Consider the following 23,449-nt stretch of genomic DNA (forward strand, 5'->3'; position numbering starts at 1 on the left):
GAGCAGGAAGGTACCCACCGTGGCTGGTGTTAGGGTCGCCTCGTTGATGTCCATCATTCTTCCGGAATGCATCTTGTTAACCAGCATTGCATTGCATGCAACATACATTCTGACTTAGTTGCTGAGTGTGATTGGTACTTGTTTATCCTATTTGAGGCATGCTAATTGTTATTATGATCTTTTATATTCATTGTGATACATGCAACCCTAGGATGTTATCTCTGAACTTATAAGCCTGGGAGGCTAATAATTATTATCCCATATATATATATATATATATATCTGGCTTTAATATTTATATAATTCTTTGGAGTTGACCCTCGCGTCTTCTGTGTGTGTTTGGGCGGACTACGCCATTGTCAGATGAGTATGGCGGATTGGTTTACGATGGTCAGCCCCTCGGGGGGGACCAGATTCGAGATGCTTGACCAGGACGACCCAGGTGCATGGGTGGTCGACCCCATAGGCCACCGTGCGACCTACACCGGTCGGATCATGGAGGACCGTGTTGACCGATTCGGACGCTTGACGGAGGGGGTAATGAGGAGGCATATAGTGAGTTTCAACTTGCCGCCCGGCGTGCATTGTGGACCCGGCCTGGGAGGACCACCACCACCACCATTATCTTCGGATGATGAGGACCCCTCTGAGGAGGTGCCAGTGGGTGGGACTTCGACGGAGTCCAGTTCGTTTACTGCTGCTGTCATCGAGGATCCTGGTCCGGGCCCCGAGCCCGAGAGACCAGTGCAGGAGCGCATCCGGGTGGATAGAGAGGGTAGGGTTGTGTATGTCGACTTAGTTGTCCTGGATGCAGATTCGGACGACGACCGCGCTAGCGTGTAGGATCGAGTGCTAGTGTGGGATCCTCGAGTTGGGATTAGTGTAGGAGTAGTGTCGTTGCTCTGACCGTCATGCTTTTCGATTTGGGACAGGGTAGTTTCCTGCCGGTAGCTTTTTGTGTGGTTTTCTTATGGAGATCACAGAGAGCTGGTTGGACTTAGGAGGTCTTTTCTTAGGCCGCTGGGCCAATTTGTTCTCAGTTTTTGAGGTATGGTGTTGCGGACACAGGTTTTACCTTGGTTTGTACATATTGCCTTCGGGCGTTACTTCCTTTCTGTCACCCGTCGCTGGAGGTCACTCACGACGTGGTTAGTTTTAGCGGGGCATGTATATATATATAGATGTATATTAGTTTCTTTTTATCTTTCGTTGAGATGTTTAATGTTTCTGTCTTTAATTATATTATCAAAAAAAAAAAAATTCACGTTTTTCCGCTCAAGTTTCCTTTTGGTTACTAAAGTGACGCCACCGAAATCGGGGTGTTACACAAGTATTTGTTAAAACTCTCTACCGCCTTTATTTCCAACAACTATAATAGCTCATTAAATCTATTCTCGGGCACATTTCAACTCACAAAAAGCTACGACTTGTCAAAATTTATCACTTGTCCAGATGCTCTCTCATAGATAGCAAGGATGCTCTTCATACATTCCACCTTCTAATTCTTCGCTCGAGCAAACAAAATATTGTCATCTACAAATAGTAAATGAGATATAACAGGAGCATTTCTGACTATTTTAATGCCATAAATAGTAGATGAAGCAATAGATTTCCATATCAACAGGATAAAAACTTCACCACACATGATAAAGAGGTAAGGCGACAACGAATCCCTTGTCTTAAACCTCTTGAGAGCCTAAAAACAGATTGAGGGTTCCCCTTCAACATAATTGAAAAAGATACATATGATACACATCTCATAATGAAAATTAATCCAATAATCGAGAAACCCCACACTTTCAAAAAAGACCATTCAATGCCGTCATTCGCTTTGGACATGCCCAATTTTAGCACCATTATGCCATTGCAGCTAGACTTGAAAGCCATTAAGACATTATCCGTGATTAAACCACCCGGAACAAACACACTTTGAGTGGGTAAACAAGTGACATAAAAGAGTAAGAGAATTGGAAAACAAGTAGCAAGCATAAGCCATAGGTGCTACTCTGCTCTGTATTGAGGGTGGCATGGCCACAAGCACAAGAGAAGCTAACCAGCAAAACACGAAGAAGAAACTCCCTCTCTTTCCTCTCCTCTCTCTTCTCTGCTTCTCCTCCATCTTCCTCCTCCTCTCCCAATTCACAACCACCACAACCCCTTCATCTTCCCACCCTCTTCGCACCTTCCAGATCAACCACGGTTCCTGCGACTTTTCCCACGGAACATGGATCCACGACGCCTCAAGGATACCCAGATACGACAACACCTGCAAGGAGATCTTCAAGGGCTGGAACTGCATCTCCGGCAACAAATCCAACGCCGGAGAACTCGCTAAGTGGCGGTGGAAGCCCAATGGCTGCGATCTCCCTCAGTTCGACCCAGTTGGGTTCCTTCAATCTCACACTCACATCAGCATTGGTACTCTCTCAGTTTTCGATTTTTGCATCCAAATTTGTGTGCTTTTTGGGATTTTGAGTAATGGGTATTCAACAGTGCAGGGTTTGTTGGAGACTCGTTGAATAGGAACATGTTCGTGTCTCTTTTCTGCACTCTGAAGAGTGTCTCTGATGTTCAAGTCAAGAAATGGCGACCTGCTGGTGCTGACCGTGGATTCACCTTTCTCCCTTACAATCTCACCATTGCTTATCACCGTACCAATCTTCTGGCTCGTTATGGTAGGTAAGCTTGCGGTTTTGTGATTCTCATGCTATTCTGGGTTTTGCTTGAAATGATGTTTGTTTGTTGCTGTTACTATATGAGCCCATAGATTGCAGAGTTTTCACCCATTTTATGATTGCATCACTATGTGTACTTGTAATGTAGAATTGTATGAGTGTGTTTTCTAGGCTTTGTGATTTGATGTCATAATTTGTTTTAGAGGTCACGGTTCTTATTGGACTATGCGGTATTGTTTTTGTTGCACGTTGTTAACTTGAGTTCTTCTTCCTCTGTTTGATGCAGATGGTCAGCTAGTGACCATGCTGGTGCCTTAGAAGCTCTTGGATTCAAAGAGGGCTATAGAGTTGATGTTGATGTTCTAGAGGGCACATGGGCACAAGCTCCAAGTTTCCACGACATTCTAATTTTGAACACCGGGCATTGGTAATGCTAATATTTCTGTGTTTTGTCAATTGATCATGTTTCCTTTCTAGTTATTGATGTTGGAAATCACAGATATTTGAGTAATTGGGGTACCAAAGTACATGTCTCTGTTTTGTTTTATTGGAATGTCTTGTGAGTTCTTTTCCTTCAGTTTTGAGTTTCCTCAAAGGGTTGCAAGGGCTAAGGCTGTCTTGTGTCAGTTTTATGATCTGGTTTCATCAGCATTCAGGAGTTTTATGATTTGTTTTAATTATTGCAACAAAGAACTTTTCATTTCTCTGCTTCCTTGTTATTCTCCTTTGCTTAAGTTGAATTATGTCAATTTTCTTACTATTTTTTTATGATTTGAGGAAACTGAGTTTTGTGATCGGGATTAACTATGAGGATAACCTTTTTTTTGCTTGCTCATCAGTCCTCATTTTCCTATTTTTGAGCTGTTGTAGTGATGTCGTAGCTGCTCCTCGGAAAATTTTGATTAGATTTTAGTTCAGTTTCCTTGATTCTTTTTGGTTCATACAAACAGGTGGTGGGCCCCTTCGAAATTTGACCCTGTGAAGACACCTATGCTTTTCTTCAAGAAGGGTCAGCCAGTAATTCCTCCACTACTTCCAGATCAAGGCCTGGATATGGTTTTGGAGCACATGGTAATGTCTTTGCATTCTATTTCTTTTTATCCTGATAGTTTATGAAACAATTTACAGTTATTAAGTATTGTGTTAAACCACTCTATTATTATTATTATTATTATTATTATTATTATTACTATTATTATTTTATTTTGAATTTTGTACATTTAGTTCCATTATTCTTGTTCCCAGCAATTTGTGAAAGTAAAAAAAAATTTGGAAGGACTAGGTGACGCTTATTTGGGCCGTAGTTATCAGTTTTTATATCAAAAAATAAAATCATTACTGTCCTTGCAAATCATGACAGGGCTGCTATGATATAAAATGCCAACCTCATTAGCATTTGTATGATCTTGTTACATCTACACAGGCATGGCTTTAGCCCAAACATCTCTTTTTGATACTTAAATAAGCTATAACCTTAACTTCATAACACATCTATAGATGAGCTCTTTATTGTAAGAGGGTTTCTGCAGGTCTCAGAAATGATACAAATGACCACTTTATTGAAAGTTTACTTATAGATGACCTCTTCATGTGATAAAGATAAAGGAAACTGGCAAGGGATATAGATTGGTCAACAGGCTCTTTACTTTTCAAGTGACACACAGAACCATATTTGAGAACTATCTGTAGAATTAGCATTAAGGTGAAGTGTGTTTTTCAAATCTATGAGCACTTTTCAAATTAGAAACATCAACATTTTGGAACTATGTCCACGTTCAAATAAGAAAAAACGATTATATTTTAGGTTGAGCATTGTCCTGCAACTATCATGATTAAGATGCTCGTAAAATATAAATTCAATGTAACACTATCCCTGGAATAATTTTACAAATACCACCATGAAATTACAACTATCACAGGCATGTGATTAGTTTGCATATTTTAATGACAGAGTGGTTTCTTCACAGATCCCATATGTGGAGGAAAGAGCAAGACCAGGGGCAGTCAAGTTTTTCCGCACTCAATCACCAAGACATTTTGAAGGAGGAGACTGGGATCAAGGTGGTTCCTGTCGAAGGGATCGACCTTTATCCACAGAGCAGGTAAGTACATTTAGTTATCCTTTTCCAGGATTCTTATTAATCTGGCCTTGTTATGTAAGCTGTTATGAATCTGAACTTGGAAGTTTTGTTACCCTATCAGGTAGAAGAACTTTTCTCTGTGAAGAACAATGGGACCAATGTGGAGGTTCGACTCGTCAATGAACATCTACATAAGGCTCTTAAGGGATCAGGTTTCATTATTTTGGACATCACTAGATTGAGTGAGTTCAGGGCTGATGCCCACCCAGGTATTGCAGGAGGAAAAAAACATGATGATTGTATGCACTGGTGCTTACCAGGAATTACAGACACCTGGAATGACTTGTTTATACAGCAACTGAATACTATCAAGCGTAGAAGTTGATAAAGCCATAAAGAAGTAGTTATTTATATTGGAGGGAAAAAAGAAAAAGAAAAACCTGCATTGCCCCCATACAGTCCTGTGGAACTTCACTACTGCTGACTGGCAAGATTGATTTTGAGTATGTTACATTTTCTTTTTGAATATAGAAGTTCCGAATGCAAATATTATAATTTGTGTAATCCACATTCCAAATGCATATTATAGTTCTTTTTTGAAGATTAGTGAGATAAAATGACACATCATGTTTCACTTCTTGAGTTGTGTATGGATGCCAATAGGTTTATTTTGCTCGGGTTACTCATCTAGAGTGGGTTGAGGATGACAGATGTTTTGATAGCAAGCACTGTTGTTAATCATGGATCACAAAATATAGCGGAAAGCTGGAAAGTAAAAAATCTGCTGTCAAGCTCTCATTATAAGTGTATATGAATATATAGTGATATATGAATATCGCATGTGCTGTGCCAGCTGGTATGCCAGCTGGATAACAGTTTGTTAGAGTAGTCAGTTAGTTAGTTGCTGAGCTGTCATTCTGTTATGAGTCAGTTATGATTCAGTTGAGTCTAGAAAGCTTGCTTAGTAAGCTACTCTCTTCTCTATATAAGGAGAACATCTCTATGTACTGTTTACCAATTATCAATCAAAGTCATTCAGTTTTTCCCTTTTCTCTGTTTCTGTTAACATGGTATCAAGAGCTTAGATCCATGGAGAGTTCATCTTCTTCCTCTCTTTTACTTTCTTCTTCTTCTGCTGAACGTTCTCTGAATCACAAGATCAGCATCAAACTAGATGATACAAATTTCTACTCCTGGAAGCAACAAGTTGAAGGAGTGATTCGTGCTCATCAGCTTCAGAAATTTGTGAATAGTCCTCAAATTCCACCAAAATTTCTCACTGATGAAGATCGCATCTCAGAAACTGTGAATCCAGCGTTCACAGAGTGGGAACAACAAGATTCAAGCCTCTTCACATGGCTTCTCTCGACTTTATCTGCTTCTATTCTTCCAAATGTGCTTCGGTGTGAGCAATCTTGGCAAGTGTGGGAAGAGATTCATAGTTTTTGCAATGCAAAGTCACGCGCACAATCTGCACAATTGCGCAGTGAACTGAAGACGATTACCAAAGGAACCAAGACAGCTTCTGAATTCTTGCAGAGAATCAAGACTATCGTCAACACTCTCACAACGATTGGTGAGCCTGTAGCTTTCCGTGATCATCTTGAGGCGATTTTTGATGGTTTACCAGATGAATATAGTGCTCTCATGACTGTGATTTACAGTCGCACCACGTCTTTCACTATCTCTGAAGTTGAGGCTATGGTGATTGCACACGAGGCACGTTTTGAACGCATGAAGAAGAAGCAACTTGCTGATTCCACCGCTTCTGCACTTCTCACTCATGTGCCTCCGTCGCAGCAAGCTCCGACGCCATCCCCGTGGATGCAAGCACCGCAACAACCTTCGCCACCGGCGTCGTCTCAAACGCCGTGGTTGCATGCGTCACAGCCTCCTCCGGTGCAACCGCCACCGCAGTGGCTTCCATCACCGTCGCCATCTGTTCCCAATGCTTCGTCATCATCCGCGACCTCTGATTCCAATTCTGCATCTCGCGATCGCGAGGACTCTCGCGAGGACAACGAAGGTCGCAGTGGCTATGGAAGGGGACGTGGTCGTCGAGGACGCAATGTTCAGTGTCAATACTGCAACAAATGGGGTCATGAGACCTCTGCTTGTTGGTCCAGGCCTGCTGGTGCACCATCTTCCACACCTAATGCTGCTCCTACTGGGATGAATCCAAATCCAGTGAATTTAGGGTTTGCCGCCTCTCAATTTGGGGGTTTTGCTCCCTTTGCTAATTTAGGGTTCAACACACCTAATTTTGGGGCCAGTCCTTATTTTCCTGCTATGATTGGAGCACCAGGTCTCAATCAGTGGCCTCAATAGCCTTCAACTGCACCAGCAATGTCTCCATATGCTTGGACTCCTCAAGCTCCTACTATGCCTCAGTTTCCTTCACCCTGGAATCCAACAGCAGCAATGTCTAATTCATTTCCTGGCTTCACACCACGGCCTTCCTCTCAGCCACAGGCTCCACAGGCCACTCCTCAAGCCATGCTCACCACTGCTACTCCTCAACACAATCCTCTTGTGTCTTGGTGTCCTGATTCAGGGGCCACACACCATGTCACCAACAATCCCTCCATCTTTGTGGATCATGTTCCTGCTTCAACTACACAGCAAGTTCTGATGGGGAATGGTCAGGGCATGCCAATACAGTCCATAGGTTCTGCCTCTATTCCCTCTCTTTTCAATTCTAAGGCTATGTTAGTGCTGAAACAATTGCTTCTAGTTCCCTCTATTACTAAAAACCTTGTTAGTGTAAGTAGATTTGCAAGAGACAACAATGTGTTTTTTACCTTTCACTCAACCTATTGTTGTGTTCGAAATCAGGACACATTTGAGCTTCTTCTCACTGGAAGAGTTGGAGAGGATGGTCTATACTACTTTGACAGTCCATTCACTTCAGCTTCCTCTAGTTCTTCATCAGTCCAAGGTGTTCCAGCTTCTGTGTTTCAAGTGTCTCCGACTGATCTTGCTTCTCAGTCCCAGTTCAAGTCCAATAAAGCAGCAGTTTCTGCTCCAAGTTTGCCATCTTCAGTTGTTGATAAGTCTAGCACTATGTCTGCTAAGTCTACTTCTTTAGTAAATGATCAATGTAATGGTAGTAGTAGTAGTCCCCTTTATGATTTGTGGCACTATAGGTTAGGCCATCCACATCATGATGTTCTAAAACAAGCTCTTGTTTTGTGTAATGTTCCTGTGCCAGTGAATAAAAGTGTGTTTTCATTTTGTCAAGCTTGTTGTTTGGGCAAGTCTCATAGACTTCCCTCTTCTATTTCCACTACTGTTTATACAACACCTTTTGAATTAGTTTTTGCTGATTTGTGGGGTCCTGCAGCCATTGAATCCTCTTGTGGATTTCTTTACTTTCTCACTTGTGTAGATGCTTTCACCAAGTTTACTTGGATTTTTCCACTTAAGAAAAAATCAGATACTTATTCCACTTTTCTTAATTTTCAGACCATGGTTGAATTGCAATTTAGTCATAAGATCAAGAGTGTGCAAACAGATGGAGGAGGGGAATTTAGACCTCTTACTTCCCACTTCACCTCTCTAGGGATCATACATAGGATTACTTGTCCTCACACACATCACCAAAATGGGAGTGTGGAAAGGAAACATAGACACATAGTAGAAACAGGTCTTACCTTACTTTCACATGCTTCTATTCCTTTACATTTTTGGGATCATGCTTTCCTTACTGCCACATATCTCATAAATAGGATGCCTACTACTACCTTACAAGGTCAAAGTCCTTACTCAAAGCTGTATGGTAAGCTTCCTGATTACAAGAGTCTTAAAATATTTGGGTCTGCTTGCTTTCCCTTTCTCAGACCCTACAATTCCAATAAATTGTCACTTCACTCCAAGGTCTGTGTGTTTCTAGGATATTCTTCAAATCATAGAGGGTACAAGTGTCTAGATCAAAGTGGTAGGATTTATATTTCTAAGGATGTTTTGTTCCATGAGCACAGGTTTCCCTATGCTGAACTTTTTCCTACTGATTCCTCTTCTACCTCTACTGATTTCAGTCCTAGTGTTTCTTGCAAAATTCCCTTGATTAGTTCTTCTTTAGCTTCTTCTCAGTCAGCTTCTTCACCACCCCAGGCTGCTCAGACCTCATCTTCATCAGAACATGCTTCACAGGTTCCTAGTCCATTGGTGGATGCTCAGGCTGACATAGGCAACTCAATGCCCCATGCTTCTGCCTCAGGTGCTACTGCTGAGGCCTCACGTTTCACATCAGAATCAGCACCACCTGCCACTGCAGCTGTTTCAGGTTCATCTGCAGCAGACAACTCAGATGACAACACAACTTCAGTACCTCCCCTCCCTGCAGCTGCCTCTATTGCTCCTCTTAACACTCATGCCATGACTACCAGGGCCAAGTCAGGTATTGTCAAGCCAAGACTTCATCCAACTCTTCTTCTTGCACATGTTGAACCAACAACAGTCAAACAAGCTCTTAAAGATGCTAATTGGCTGCAAGCCATGAAAGATGAGTATAATGCTCTCATGCATAATGCGACCTGGACCCTAGTTCCTCTCCCTCCTGGAAGGAAGCCAGTGGGGTGTAAATGGATTTTTCGAGTTAAAGAAAATCCTGATGGTACTTTGAACAAGTACAAAGCTAGACTTGTGGCAAAAGGGTATAGTCAAGTACAGGGTTTTGACTATTCAGAGACATTTTCTCCAGTGGTGAAGCCCATCACAGTGAGGTTGATTCTGTCCTTAGCCATTTCCAGGGGTTGGGCCATCCAACAACTTGATGTTAACAATGCTTTTCTCAATGAAGTTCTAGAGGAGGAGGTTTATATGTCACAACCTCCAGGTTTTGAGAGAGAAGACAAGACAATGGTGTGCAAACTCCAAAAGGCTCTCTATGGCCTTAAGCAAGCCCCAAGGGCTTGGTTCCATAGGCTTAAAGATGCTCTAATTCAATTTGGTTTCCAGGCCAGCAAGTGTGACCCTTCCTTGTTCACTTATTACTCCACTCAAGGGTGCATTTATATGTTGATCTATGTTGATGATATAATCATCACAGGTGCTTCAGCCACTCTCATTCAAACTCTTGTGGACAAGTTACACTCAGCCTTTGCTCTCAAGCAATTGGGTCAGCTGGACTATTTTCTAGGTGTGCAAGTGACACATCTTCCTGGAGGTAAACTTCTTCTAAATCAGACTAAATACATTGCTGATCTCTTGGTTAAAGCAAACATGTCAGATGCTGTTGGTATCTCCACACTATGCAAGGTGGTGCCAAGCTTTCTAAGCATGGAGGCACTGTGCTTACTGATCCTACTCTCTACAGAAGTGTCGTGGGGCTCCAATATGCAACCATAACCAGACCTGAGATTTCTTATGCAGTAAATAAGGTTTGTCAGTTCTTAGCTGAACCTCATGAAGAACATTGGAAGACAGTAAAAAGGATCTTAAGGTATCTCAAAGGCACTATGACTCATGGTCTCTTGCTTCAGTCATGTTCTCTGCAGCAGCCTTTACCTTTGGTAGCATATTGTGATGCTGATTGGGGTTCTGACCCTGATGACAGAAGGTCTACCTCGGGTTCTTGTGTCTTTCTAGGTCCTAACCTTATCTCTTGGGTGGCTAAGAAACAAACCTTAGTAGCTAGGTCCAGCACAGAGGCAGAGTACCGTAGCTTGGCTAACACTACTGCAGAACTCTTGTGGGTTCAATCTCTCTTGACAGAGCTGAAGATATCTTTCGCTACTCCCACTGTTCTTTGTGATAACATGAGTACAGTTCTTCTGACTCATAATCCTATTTTGCATACGAGAACAAAGCACATGGAAATGGACATTTTTTTTGTGAGAGAGAAGGTTCAGAACAAGAGTCTTTTAGTGCAACACATCTCAGCTGAACATCAGAGGGCTGACATTCTTACCAAGGCACTTCTCCCTACTAGGTTTCTGGAATTGAGAGACAAACTGAATGTAGTTGACAAGTTACAACTAGTGTCACCTACTTCAGTTTGAGGGGGTGTATAAGTGTATATGAATATATAGTGATATATGAATATCGCATGTGCTGTGCCAGCTGGTATGCCAGCTGGATAACAGTTTGTTAGAGTAGTCAGTTAGTTAGTTGCTGAGCTGTCATTCTGTTATGAGTCAGTTATGATTCAGTTGAGTCTAGAAAGCTTGCTTAGTAAGCTACTCTCTTCTCTATATAAGGAGAACATCTCTATGTACTGTTTACCAATTATCAATCAAAGTCATTCAGTTTTTCCCTTTTCTCTGTTTCTGTTAACATGGTATCAAGAGCTTAGATCCATGGAGAGTTCATCTTCTTCCTCTCTTTTACTTTCTTCTTCTTCTGCTGAACGTTCTCTGAATCACAAGATCAGCATCAAACTAGATGATACAAATTTCTACTCCTGGAAGCAACAAGTTGAAGGAGTGATTCGTGCTCATCAGCTTCAGAAATTTGTGAATAGTCCTCAAATTCCACCAAAATTTCTCACTGATGAAGATCGCATCTCAGAAACTGTGAATCCAGCGTTCACAGAGTGGGAACAACAAGATTCAAGCCTCTTCACATGGCTTCTCTCGACTTTATCTGCTTCTATTCTTCCAAATGTGCTTCGGTGTGAGCAATCTTGGCAAGTGTGGGAAGAGATTCATAGTTTTTGCAATGCAAAGTCACGCGCACAATCTGCACAATTGCGCAGTGAACTGAAGACGATTACCAAAGGAACCAAGACAGCTTCTGAATTCTTGCAGAGAATCAAGACTATCGTCAACACTCTCATAATCGAAAATAGCAGCAATTAGCGGAAATTTGATCCAAATAACGGCTAACGGTGAGCTTTCAGAACGCTCTGTTATAGCGCTGCTTTATTGGCTGTTTGGCAACATTAATAGCAAGTTAACCACCATAGTGAGAGTTAGCTTGATTTACTTAGAGCTATGTCAAAGCATGATCATGGTGAGCAACTGATCATCTTATCAGCACTACTGGATTCTGTTTCTAGTTAATTGGTAACCAGGCTTGGAATTCTCTCTGATTGTGCATTTTTCGGCGGGAGAGGATCCAAACTCACTTTTTCATAGGTTTTGTTTTGTAATAATGGACAATTCTCAAAGAATAGTGATTACACTCAATCAACACTTACAATTTGTAACAATTTTAGGTGATTACAAATTGCACGGTAAAAAAAGAGCTTTCAAACACATTTATTAGGATTTTAAACCACCACAAATTGCTGATACTCTTTTTTGGTTTAAAAAATTTAGGGTCAAGAGATGATACTCTGATTCAAGGCAGGAAAAACTGTTGGGCTCATAGAGCACATATACATTTACCTTATCCCAATGGGATTAGCACAAGTTCGAATCAGCAATCTATCAAGTACAAGACCACGACTCTATCATGCTCCTCTCTACTTGAAAACATTGTTTGTGAGTGTCTCATACTCTTAGAAATGCATTTAGAAGTTATTTTCACTCAGCATTTTGTGGGTCAGAAACCAAGCTGTACGCGTATAAGGCTAATTTTTTAAGGTTTCATGCTCAACATGTGAGCACGACCTCCTTAATTATAAGCTTTGAAGAATAGTTGCAGCACCAGCACATGTTTCTTTCTCTCTTAGCTGATAAGCCATGGCATCATCTCAACCACCGCCATCTTGGAGAGTTGTTCAAGCTTGCAGTGTGGAACCCCTGCAGGGAGGAGCAATCCCTTCCTCCACCATTCCAACCTCTCTGCCACTCACCTTCTTCGACCTTTTCTGGCTAAGGTTTCCACCTGTTGAGCGTCTCTTCTTCTATCACTTTTCACACTCAACCTCTTCTTTCTTTGACTCTGTTCTTCCCAATCTCAAACACTCCCTTTCACTCACACTCCAACACTTCCTCCCTCTTGCGGGTAACATCATCTGGGATCAGCAGCCCCATGATAATGATCCCTCAAAATCCAAACCAATCATCATCAGCTATGTCCCTGGTGATGCTGTTTCCTTCACTGTAGCTGAATCCAATGCTGATTTCAGCTACCTATGTTCTGATCTCTGCCAAGCTTCGCAAGGACACCACCTCATACCCCACTTGACCACTTCCCATGAAAAAGCCTCTGTTCTAGCACTGCAAGTCACTCTATTTCCAAATTCTGGCTTCTGCATTGGACTAACCACACACCATGCAGCTTTTGATGGAAAGTCTTCAACTTCATTTGTGAAATCATGGGCCTACACTTGCTCTAACCTTGAAAAACAATCATCATCATCATCTTCTTCTTCTTTATCATCATTTTTACCTGAAGATCTAACACCTTTCTTTGACAGATTGGTGATACAAGAGAAAGACCATACAGGAATCGGCGAGGCGTACTTAGACGCATGGTTGAAGAAAGATGGACCAAATAATCGAAGCCTCAAGGTGTGGCAGTCAATAACAACAACAACACAAACCAATGATAAGGTTAAACTTAAAGGTGTATTTGAATTGACCTCCTCAGATATCCAGAAGCTTAAGCAATATGCACTTTCCAAGCTGAAAATGAAGGATGATCGGTTATCAACTTTTGCTGTCTCTTGTGCTTATGTGTTGGCATGTGCTGTCAAAGCAGAACAACCAAAGGGAGATACTGTAATGTTTGCATTTAGTGTAGATTGTAGATCCAGATTATTGGACCCTCCAATTGTGTCCCCCACTTATTTTGGAAATTGCATTACTGGTCAAAGGTTTGAAGCTAAGATCAAGAGCTTGCAAGAAAAAGAAGGATTCATTAGAGCTTTGGAGAAGATGAATGAAGCTTTGAGTAGGGTGAAGTATGATGGAGTGCTGAGTGGAGCAAAAGATAGGGCAGCTTCAATGTTGCAGAAGCTCCCGCAAGGAAGGGTATACTCCATTGCCGGATCGCCGCGGTTCGAGGTTTATGGTATTGATTTTGGATGGGGAAGACCAAAGAAGGTGGATATTACTTCCATAGACAGAACAGGAGCATTTTCACTTTCAGAAAGTAAGAATAATAATGGAGGGATTGAGATTGGATTGGTGTTGAACAAACATGATATGGAAGCTTTTTCTGCCAGTTTTATCCAACAACTTGAATCCTTCTAAAAGTTTCAACTTTGAGGGAAGCAGAATACATATATATCCTTCCAACAACTTGTTTGAGCATTTGTAGGAAACCTGTTTGAATGTGAATCAAAGATGACTTATTAGAGCTTATTAAGTGCGTGTATTTTCTAGTAGAAAAGCTTTAATAAGCCGGTATGCTCATAGGAATTGCTAATGCTAGCATTAGCTTGTTATCTGTCTTTCAAATTTTGTATCATTGTTTATAGTGTTAAATAGGGGACTCTGCTCTGCCAGAACCCTTTTATAGATGCATTCTATTTGTGTACTGGTTATGATTGTGTAATGTTAGCTTTGCTGTCGATAATTTGTGCAATTAGTCCTTAATGTACTTTTTAGGCTTGACCTATTTGGAGTTTGCTAACTTACTGCTACTAGATTTTATGATAGAGTAAGTTAGCACTTATTCACTTAACATATTTTCTTTTAGACAAAAGTAACCTCTTACTTATACAAGACCTTGTATAAGTAGTAGTCATGACAGAAAAGCTTGATGAAAGGTGAGAAAAATAGGGGGCAATTGTTGACGAAAGAGAAGTGAGAGAAAGGGTAAGAAGGTAATAAATGGGGAGAGAAAAATTTGAGTTTTAAATTAAATTAAATAAAATTTCAATATGCACAATTGCAAAAGAAACCCATAAGTTAACTATTTTTAAACACAAAAAGCTAGGGACAGTTTTATCTAAAAGAAAAGATGTTAGTACTAACTTACTCCTTCATAAAAAAAATAGTGAAAGTAACTCAATTATATAAGACACTTGTGAAAGATTCCTACATTAAATATTAAATATGTAGTTTTCAATAAATATAAAACTATTGAGGGGCACTTGCCCCCATCACTCTGGTATTAGATCCGTACTTGGCTCAAGGTCTCACCTCCCCATGCCTATGCCTACATTTCATTGCAATCCAATTGCCTGATTAGTAAGAAACTTCATGATCACTCATTCGATGAGAACCTTCTTCTCCTCTATTTTCAAAAATGATATATATATATATATGTATATATATATATATTTATATAAAATAAAGTTGAGAAACAACCTCTCTCAACAATGATAAAGTCACCTAACTAATAAAAAGCTGGTAAAAGCTCAGCCACTTTAGCAAAAACCTTCAATTGACCTCTAACAACCGTCCCAAGTGCTTTAACGCCGAACCAAAACCCTTTCTTTAATTTTATTTCATCGGTTTCTCTTTCAACCTTTTTTTGTGGTTCTGAACCTTTCATTTTCAGACTTTATTGTTGAACATTACTTTAATTTGGAACACTAATAACTTTTTACAGTTTTTCACAATTTTTCACGTACGGTTTCAGTGTGACGTTCATTATTTGAAACACAAATAAAATTTTCACAATCTATATTTTGACAAACTTTGTGGTACCCTGAAATTCTTTTGGGTACGGTACTCCGACTAGATGAAATTGTGAAATTGAAGGGCAGAGAAAGAGAGAAGATTATACCTTTTAACTTTTGTTGGAATCTTAGACGTTAAACGGTTGTTGCAGCTCTTTTTAAGTCAGAATCTAGTGGTGGAAGTGGAAATATATGCGATGTAAGAACAAGAGAGTTATTGACCACAATAAGGATGAGATATGAAAATTGGTGTCTGACGAACGATAAGATAATGAGATAATCTACTAAAATGCTCATGAATGATGGTGCTAGAGGCTTTTAGAAGTTAAAAAAATTGGAGATAAAGAGGTTTTACATCATTTAAGGTACCGTACACTCATTTAAATAAAGGTACCACATCAAGCACCTTATATTTAAAAAAAAAAATTGAATATTCTCCGTGCGTGCGTTGTACAAGTCACAATACTAGTGTTTATATAAACTAGTAATTGCTTAATCAATCTTCACCACCCATCCTTTCTTATCCTCCTTTAGACCTGTTTGGATTCCCGTTATTAAATCATACAACTTCTGAGTCACAGTGTCGGGTCCAGTTTGGAACTTAACCCTGCACAAACAATATCAACTTATTATGTACGTATCATTATCATTTTTATTTTCATTTTCATTATTATTATTATTATTAGAATTTGAATGACATATTGACATTGTACCTTTTATCCTTGTAGCTTACACTATAAACCTCAGCAATCCCAGTAGCAGTTCCAGTGCAAAAAACCTCATAAGCTTTAAGTAGTTCTTTTACTGGAATTTTTCGTTCCTCGACCTGGGCAAAATTAGCAGAAAAAATCATAAGTAAGGAATTAAGAAGTGAACTAGTGAAGATTATAACGGAAGTGCATGTAATATAGTTAACTTAATTTTTCTTTGAAAGGCATAGTTAACTTAATTATGTATGATTATTAATGTGCATTTTTATTTTTATGTAGTAAAAATGAATATATTAATATACTGCACATTTCAACATCATTTTTCATAGTCCTCAAATGATAGCTCAAATGGGTAAGAGCTAAAGAACATGTGAGTTATGCAAGGGAGGTCCAGTCCCTGGAGGATGCAAAATTTAAATTTCTGATGTAAAAAAAATCATTTTTCATATAACTTTTCTGCATATCGATACTAAATCAATTAAACATTCTTTCAATTAATTAATCAATAATTGTTTTCTCTTTAATCAATTTATTTTATTAATATTCATATTTTTCAATAAAAATTAGTTAAACATCATGTAATTGCACATTACGATATGATTAATTTTTTTTATTAAATGATTATTTAGAATAATCTTTAACATTTTTATATTTAATATGTAGTTGAATTGCACAGACGCACAGTATATTCATGAATGAAAAAGAAAATATTGAGAACTATAGAAGTATTGACATAAAATTTGAAAAGAAGCTTGTTATAGAGTTCAGTAAAAGTTTAGTCACTTTACAAAGAGTAATTCTTGAGTTTACATGCAAGAGATTGTCATTCACATAAAACATGGAAAGTTTATTCATTAAATAATGGTAATTTTAGCTACACAAATTATTAAGATCAAAATAATTTAGAACTAGTTTACAAACATAAAGTAGGGGTATGTGATATGAACAGTAAAAGATAGATAAAAAAATTAAGTGTGTTTGGTTGAGTGGTGGACAGAATAGACAATGCACAATCACAATTAGTAGCTTTTTGTTAGAATTGATTTTGAGAAGTCAAAAATTAGTTTTCAAACGTAAACCAAACACACCATAAGATAAAGGTAAAAATTGATCTAAAAAATTAATAATATAAATTATAACATAAAACCATTCCTGTGTATTTTATCTTAAGCTTCAGGGATAATTAGATCATGAAATGGTCTTAATGCCTCTTTTTTTTTGTAGATGTCATAAAGCCTTTATAATTAAGTGGTATATGGTTCGATTTTTATTTTCTCATTATTCTAATAATAAAATTAATTTTAAACACATGGTAGTGTTAGAAGTCTCCCATTTACTAGAGAAATAGTTAAACAAATAAATGATAGAGCAACCCTCAACTTTTGAGCTAGATTTTATGTTGAGCTAGACCTTCCTGATTCTAATATGGTATCAGAGTATATCCTAGTTAGACCCATTTATTATGGAGACCTTCCATATTGGGTCACTCGTTGATGTTAATTCCACATTCCAAATATTAATTAGAGCATCTTTAACCATGATATTCACTAAAGTATTTACATTTTACTTTTTACAACTCTCAATAATGCCACATCATCTACATCATTTTATTAACTTTTACTCCAACCAAACAACTCTTACAAGTTTATATAAAAAATTATTTTATTAATTGCAAGTTTTATTTAAACCTTTTACATTAAGCAATAATAAATGCAAACACACTTTTCATGACTAAATTGAGTATCCACTCTCACATACCCTCACTAGCCATGTTGAAATTAAAAATATGCTCCAATGGTAATAGATATTGGTGGGAGTATGTATTTGACATTACATACTCCCATTGAAGATGCTTTTAGAAGTCTCACATTTGCTAGAAATATGGTTAAACAAATGTTTATAAAGATTAGAATAAAACAACCCTACATGTGGGCTCGGGTTCCTGCTCTTGTCGTTTCTCTTTTCTTTCTCTCAACCTTAACCCTAGTCCCCTTGGGTGGTCGTCGCGCCGCCTCTATGCGCGACATCAACCCTTCATTCCTTAACTTCGTTTTATGCTTTCCCCTCTCTTCTCCTTCTCCTCCACCTTCCAAAGATTCGGTGACCTGTTTCGCATGGTGCTTGGAGCCCCGATTGCTTTCTTTAGCTTTCAATAAGCGGCGGTGGCCGCCCTTGTTGTTCTCTTTCACGGCAGCGACGTTCTGGGCCGTGCTTCTCCCATCTGATGATCCCCTTGTTTTTATCTCCAGATCTGAGAGGTTCCTCTTCCCCTACTTTCATTGTGCCAGATCTACTGTGGGGTAAAAGCTCTGTTGTTTGACGTCTCTGCTCTGTCGTGCTCTTCGTCGCCTCTAACTTTCAGATGCTACTATGTGTGAGGGAGAGAGTGAGGAAGCGTTCTGTCAAAGAGGATCCATGCTCTAGGTTCTGTCCGAATGGGTTGTACTGAAAGGTTCCACTCTCGCTGTTATGAGGCTCGTGTTAAGTCCCCTACTATCTCTTCCTAGAAGGCTAATCTCTTTCTCTCCTCCAATATGTTATGAGACAAGAATTTTGTCACTGTGAAAAAGAACATAGCTGTGTTTGCAATACCAGGATAAGTCTCTCAATTTTTTTATTATTCACATGCTTTGGGTTGTTCTGAAATGGTTAGGATGCATAGGCTGGTGCTTTCCTAGCTTGTTCGGGGTTTTTGGTGTGTGATGGGTTGTCCTTGGCAGTTTTGGGATGTAGGTATGTTGGTTGGGCAGTTGGCGTTGGCTCTGAGTGCGCCGAGTCAGAGTTTGTAGGAGGTTCTTGATAACCTGGAACTATTGTTCGGTTTTGCTGCTGCCTTTGGTCGATGTCTTGTGCTAATTTGTGCTCCTCAATACTGAGATGCAGATCTGTTTTTGATGGGTTTGCGAGACTTCCTCTCGCCGCATCTAGGTCCCCGACGGATGCATTTTCTTGTTGGTCGGCTAATGCTTGATTTAGGGGCTAGGCCCTTATGATTGTGGCTCTGGGTTAGTTTGTTGCCTTGTAATGTTTTATGAGACAAACTCGTTTTTAGATTTGCTTTGTAGCATTGGGGGGACTTTTGCTCACATTGTTATGTGATGTTTGTACTATCGATTATTATCTATCAATATATATTTCTATTTTCAAAAAAAAAGAGAATAGAACAACCCTTAACTCCTAAGCTAGTTTTTTGGTTGAGTTATGTCTCCCTAATTCTAATATGTAGGGTGGACATGTGCATTGATCATGCTTTAAGCCCAAATTATCTATTGTGTGAGAGGCGTTTTAAAAATATAATATAAAATAATTAATGTATCATTTGACCAATAATATAAGCTTTTGAGATAATTGGTTCACGAAAAATAACAGAACAAGTTAAAAACTTGTACACTAACATACTACTCCCTCCGTTCCTAATTATAAGACCCAGTTTTAAATTTTTTATGTTCCTAAATATAAGACCTTTAACAATAATCTAGCAAAAAATATTCTACTCTTTCATATATACCCCTCACATTAATTGTGTGTTTTCAATTCCAAAGTTTTAATTACCACCTACCATTAATTAGTGAGAGAAAATGACAAAGGGTAAATATGGATGAATCATGAATGTATGCATTTTTAAAAAACCAATACACTAATTAGACACATTTAATGTTTTCTTAATGAGGTTGTCTAAATGACCCATGATACAGTTTGGGTTTAATAACCCATCATCCAATCACATTGAAGATAAGTGAGTTGGAATTTGTATATTTTATTTATTAATTTATTTCCAACTCATTTATCTCAAATGTGATTGGATGATGAATTATTTAACCCAAACTATATTATGAGTTATTTAGACAATCCCTTTCTTATTAATAAGCGTAATTTTTTGTATTAGATCTTATAATTAGAAATGGAAGGAGTATAACTTTTTGACATGATTAGTACTGGCCCAAGAAATTTATGTTACTTTCTTTCGAAATTATATATTCAAGATCAGTAATAATCACCTTGTAACCCAAATCACGAGCAAGTTCAATGATACTTTTCCTTGTAATTCCAGGAAGAATAGTTCCGGTTGCAGGTGTAGTTGTAATAACATTCCGCTGAAATTAAAGAGTCAAATGGGGAGTTTAAAATATGGATTTTAGAAGATTTTCAAATTGATGAAGAAAAAAATACTACTATATATGTAACATTAGTTACCTTAACAATGAAAAAGTTGCATGAAGATACCTCCTCAACGTATTTATGTTCTGCTGCATCGAGAAACAGAACATCAGAAAATCCTTTTTCTTTTGCCTCTTTTACCACTTGGAAGACCTGAAAAAATTGAGAACATAGACATGAACATCATTAAACTATCATAATGTATATTTTAATATTCTGTTTCATTTAAGTGCCAATTTATAACACAAAGTTATACAATCATGTTTCTACATTTGATTTAATCTAGAAGCTGGTAGCTTAGCTTACTCTATTTGGTGGGAAATTTGGCTAGAAACATATGATCATATATTTAATGGCAGTAACTTTGTTGTGGAGAGAGTGATTGAAATGTAAAATTAATTAGGCTAGCTTGGGGGATCAAAGTAAGTTAGAAAGTAACAATATAATGTCCCAATCAAATGAATCAGGTTGCAGATCATTTGGATATCAACAAATTTCCACCCCATTGAGAGTTGCAACGTTTTGTATCATGAGTGCCTCTAGTATTCCACCCCATTGAAAGTTGCAACGTTTTGTATCATGAGTGCCTCTAGTAGGTTCTATCCTTAAATTCAATGTGGATGGGCTTCAAAAGGGAACCCAAGCGTGAGTGGAATTTGGGGGGTGGGCTAAGGAATGCGGAAGGAAAAATTGTGGGGTGTTTCTCTAAACAGGTTGGGTGGAAGAGGGCCTATGAAGCGGAGGTGCTAGGGATTCTGAATGCTCGATCTTTTATTTTGCGAGAACTTAGTTTTAGGGACATCAATCGCAATTGAAAGCGACTCTTCTTTGACTACTGGGTGGGTAAATTGTGTTTCATTCTGACCGTGGAAGCTCATTAATAGCTTGAATCTTATAGATAGGCTTCACTAGGAAGTGAAATGTTGCAATGTATGCATGTCACGTTTATAAGAAAGCTAATGCCTTAGCCGATACCCCTAGGGAAACAAGGTTGTGATGAGAGGTGCCGTTTTGGGCTACCTTTTGATAATCTAATTTGTAATTTTATTGAATCAATTTTTGTTGTTTGAAAAAAAGTTAAGTTATTCGTTATTAATCTTATTACCACCTCTAATTAATCTCTTAATGATTTTATCATTCAGATTAAGATAAACTTACAGGTGCATAATTACTTATACTTTTTACTCCACCAGTTCCACCAGGATATGCGCGAGGAAGTTTATCATGAACCCACAAACTCAAGGCTGCAGTTCGTCCCTGTCCAAATAAAGATTGTAGATATATATTAAATATAACATATAAACAATATATGAGAAATTATATGGTGCACTATGCTAAAAATTTACCCGCCCATGAGCCATATTTTCACCACTAACATTTAGTACATTATATTTCTAATATTCTCCTTATATGCTAAAATTAATTTCAGAGAAGATATTTTAACTTGTGAACTAAATTTTTCTTGATCTACGTACGTACAATAGATAACGGCATAGTATATATACTTAGCTGATATTTATTTTCCTTTCTCCATTTAGTTTTTTTATGAAAGTTTAATCAATATGTTTGACAATCAATTCAACTTTTCATCATCATCTTTGTTTGGTTGTTCATATTAGTTTAGTTGAAAGTTAAAATTTGCAGGGGATCACTTACCTTGTAAACATTGCAAATTGGATTAGCGTATATTAAGAAGGTTGACTGGGGCGCCGGTGAGATACCCATAACACTTCCACTTCCAAATAGTAAAGGCCTGATATACAATGTTCCTTTTCCGTGAGGAGGCACCTACATGCATGCAGTTCCAGTTAACAACTCTCAATATTCAAGATTAGGAAAAAACAGGAAAAGTACATTTTTCACACCCATTCTATCCAAGCACATTAGAGAGATATGGACAGAAAAGACATAAAAAATCTTGCTCAAAAAGAAATTAAACATGTACCACACTTGAACCAACCGGTATTTTTATATATGATATACACCTGCCTATTTTACTGATATATGCTAGAATCTTGCTATAAGAATAAAAAGGAAAAAAAGTCAGAAATGAGAACAACAAATGTATACCCAACGCTTGTTTGTACGGACAACTTGTTTTACAGCATCAACATATTGCTCAACGGAAGGTGCTGCCAATAATAACCGATCTGCTCCCATTTGCATGCGCAGTGCATTCTCTTCTGGTCGAAATAACTGCACCTCACCATCTGGTCTTCGGTATGCTTTCATGCCCTCAAATAGTCCCTATTATACATGCACATGCATCATAATTCATATATGTATACTTGTCAGCATATATGAATGTTTTAATACCAAGTGTAATGGATGAATTAGAAGCATTAATATTTAGCTTATGAGTTACTAATGCCGAATCTTCTTCGCTTATCAAATGTAGATACTAAATAGTACATACACTCATATATACCATATATATTTTTCTTTCTGTCTCGCACTTCTTATTTAATCTATACTTAAAAGCAATATATAGCTTACTTGTCCATAATTTAAAACAGAAGAATGGGGATTGATTTGAACGGTTCCAAAAGGTACGAGAGCTCCATCTGAAAAGGTCCCATCTGTATTGGATTCCATAATGTACATATAATCAGTTGGAATAACTTCATATGAAAGTTTGTCCCAATCAATATTGGCAAATCTTTCTTCAGTCTCCCTACCAAAAAAAAAAACATTGAGTTGGATTAGTTGTATATATGCTCTTCTAGTATGGTGTAAACTAGCTAACTAATATGTTTATTAGAAAGGGTAAAAGAGAAGAAAATATTTCTATCCTTTTATATTTGGATTACCTTTTGTCATTAACATTATGTAAAGATTTTGCCCTTTTCCCATCCAAGCTCTTTCATTGGGGTAGAGGTGGAATGGGTGTCCACACATCTTTACATTGTATATTATCAATTTTTGCAATATGAATAATGAAGACCAATGATATTTTTGACTTTCTAGTAATTAAAGTTAATGACATGTTTTAATCAACATATATGATGGTAATGCATAAAGCTTTTGAACCAGAAGACTATGAAATTATAATAGGCAAACAAATTCTATCACATAACATAAAATGGAGCGTCAACTTGATTAAAAAGGGTATACAATTAATGGAGGTTTGGTATTCCTTAACGTCAGCATGGTTTATTCATCGTCAATGAAAGCCCATGTCAAAATTTTAAAGTCAAAAGGTGAATTCTCTTATATTGGGTTGAAGTGCCTCTTAATACTTCATTTCAATATAAAATTCATGGCTTATAAAAAAAATAAAATTCGTGCAATGATATTTGTATAGCGTGAAATCGTGAATCCAAAATTTATTGTCGAGCAATAACCTGTTCATAGCTTCACCAT

General features: G+C 38.1%; 3 protein-coding genes across 4 annotated transcripts; 2 read left to right on the plus strand and 1 right to left on the minus strand.

Moving 5' to 3' along the window:
* The first annotated feature begins 1,901 nt into the window (after nucleotides 1-1,901).
* LOC130711207 (protein trichome birefringence-like 13) lies at nucleotides 1,902-5,390 on the plus strand. 2 transcript variants are annotated; one of them, XM_057560726.1, is made up of 6 exons: nucleotides 1,902-2,418; nucleotides 2,499-2,679; nucleotides 2,962-3,102; nucleotides 3,626-3,746; nucleotides 4,643-4,777; nucleotides 4,878-5,390. In XM_057560726.1, exons 1-6 carry the CDS (start codon nucleotides 2,028-2,030, stop codon nucleotides 5,139-5,141), a joined length of 1,233 nt encoding a protein of 410 aa, XP_057416709.1. In that variant the 5' UTR covers nucleotides 1,902-2,027; the 3' UTR covers nucleotides 5,142-5,390. The 2 variants fall into 2 exon arrangements, with proteins under 2 accessions (XP_057416709.1, XP_057416710.1); XM_057560727.1 differs by having other exon boundaries at nucleotides 2,278-2,418; nucleotides 2,494-2,679.
* A 6,807-nt stretch (nucleotides 5,391-12,197) lies between these two features.
* On the plus strand, nucleotides 12,198-14,239 carry LOC130711206 (malonyl-CoA:anthocyanidin 5-O-glucoside-6''-O-malonyltransferase-like). Its single transcript, XM_057560725.1, has one exon. The coding sequence runs from the start codon at nucleotides 12,385-12,387 to the stop codon at nucleotides 13,840-13,842; it is 1,458 nt and encodes a 485-aa protein (XP_057416708.1). The 5' UTR covers nucleotides 12,198-12,384; the 3' UTR covers nucleotides 13,843-14,239.
* Nucleotides 14,240-15,534: 1,295 nt separating this feature from the next.
* On the minus strand, nucleotides 15,535-22,756 carry LOC130714047 (branched-chain amino acid aminotransferase 1, mitochondrial-like). Its single transcript, XM_057563902.1, has 8 exons — nucleotides 22,583-22,756; nucleotides 22,157-22,333; nucleotides 21,743-21,874; nucleotides 21,245-21,343; nucleotides 20,123-20,239; nucleotides 19,927-20,022; nucleotides 15,932-16,044; nucleotides 15,535-15,825 (listed from the first exon to the last, which is right to left on the minus strand). The coding sequence occupies exons 1-8, from the start codon at nucleotides 22,688-22,690 to the stop codon at nucleotides 15,711-15,713; spliced, it is 957 nt and encodes a 318-aa protein (XP_057419885.1). The 5' UTR covers nucleotides 22,691-22,756; the 3' UTR covers nucleotides 15,535-15,710.
* Nucleotides 22,757-23,449: the final 693 nt, after the last annotated feature.

This window comes from Lotus japonicus, chromosome 4 (genome assembly GCF_012489685.1).
Source record: "Lotus japonicus ecotype B-129 chromosome 4, LjGifu_v1.2".
NCBI classification, from domain to species: domain Eukaryota; kingdom Viridiplantae; phylum Streptophyta; class Magnoliopsida; order Fabales; family Fabaceae; genus Lotus; species Lotus japonicus.

What these genes read in the sequence shown, in the direction of transcription:
- LOC130714047 (XM_057563902.1), bottom strand. Translation starts at nt 22,690, where the DNA reads ATGTACATTATGGAATCCAATACAGATGGGACCTTTTCAGATGGAGCT. An exon ending in CTGTTTTAAATTATGGACAA is followed by an intron (nt 22,334 to 22,582) that starts GTAAGCTATATA and finishes CATGTATAATAG; the next exon opens with GGACTATTTGAGGGCATGAA. An exon ending in TCCGTACAAACAAGCGTTGG is followed by an intron (nt 21,875 to 22,156) that starts GTATACATTTGT and finishes GCATGCATGTAG; the next exon opens with GTGCCTCCTCACGGAAAAGG.
- LOC130711207 (XM_057560726.1), top strand. Translation starts at nt 2,028, where the DNA reads ATGGCCACAAGCACAAGAGAAGCTAACCAGCAAAACACGAAGAAGAAA. An exon ending in TCACACTCACATCAGCATTG is followed by an intron (nt 2,419 to 2,498) that starts GTACTCTCTCAG and finishes TCAACAGTGCAG; the next exon opens with GGTTTGTTGGAGACTCGTTG. An exon ending in CTTCTGGCTCGTTATGGTAG is followed by an intron (nt 2,680 to 2,961) that starts GTAAGCTTGCGG and finishes TGTTTGATGCAG; the next exon opens with ATGGTCAGCTAGTGACCATG.
- LOC130711206 (XM_057560725.1), top strand. Translation starts at nt 12,385, where the DNA reads ATGGCATCATCTCAACCACCGCCATCTTGGAGAGTTGTTCAAGCTTGC.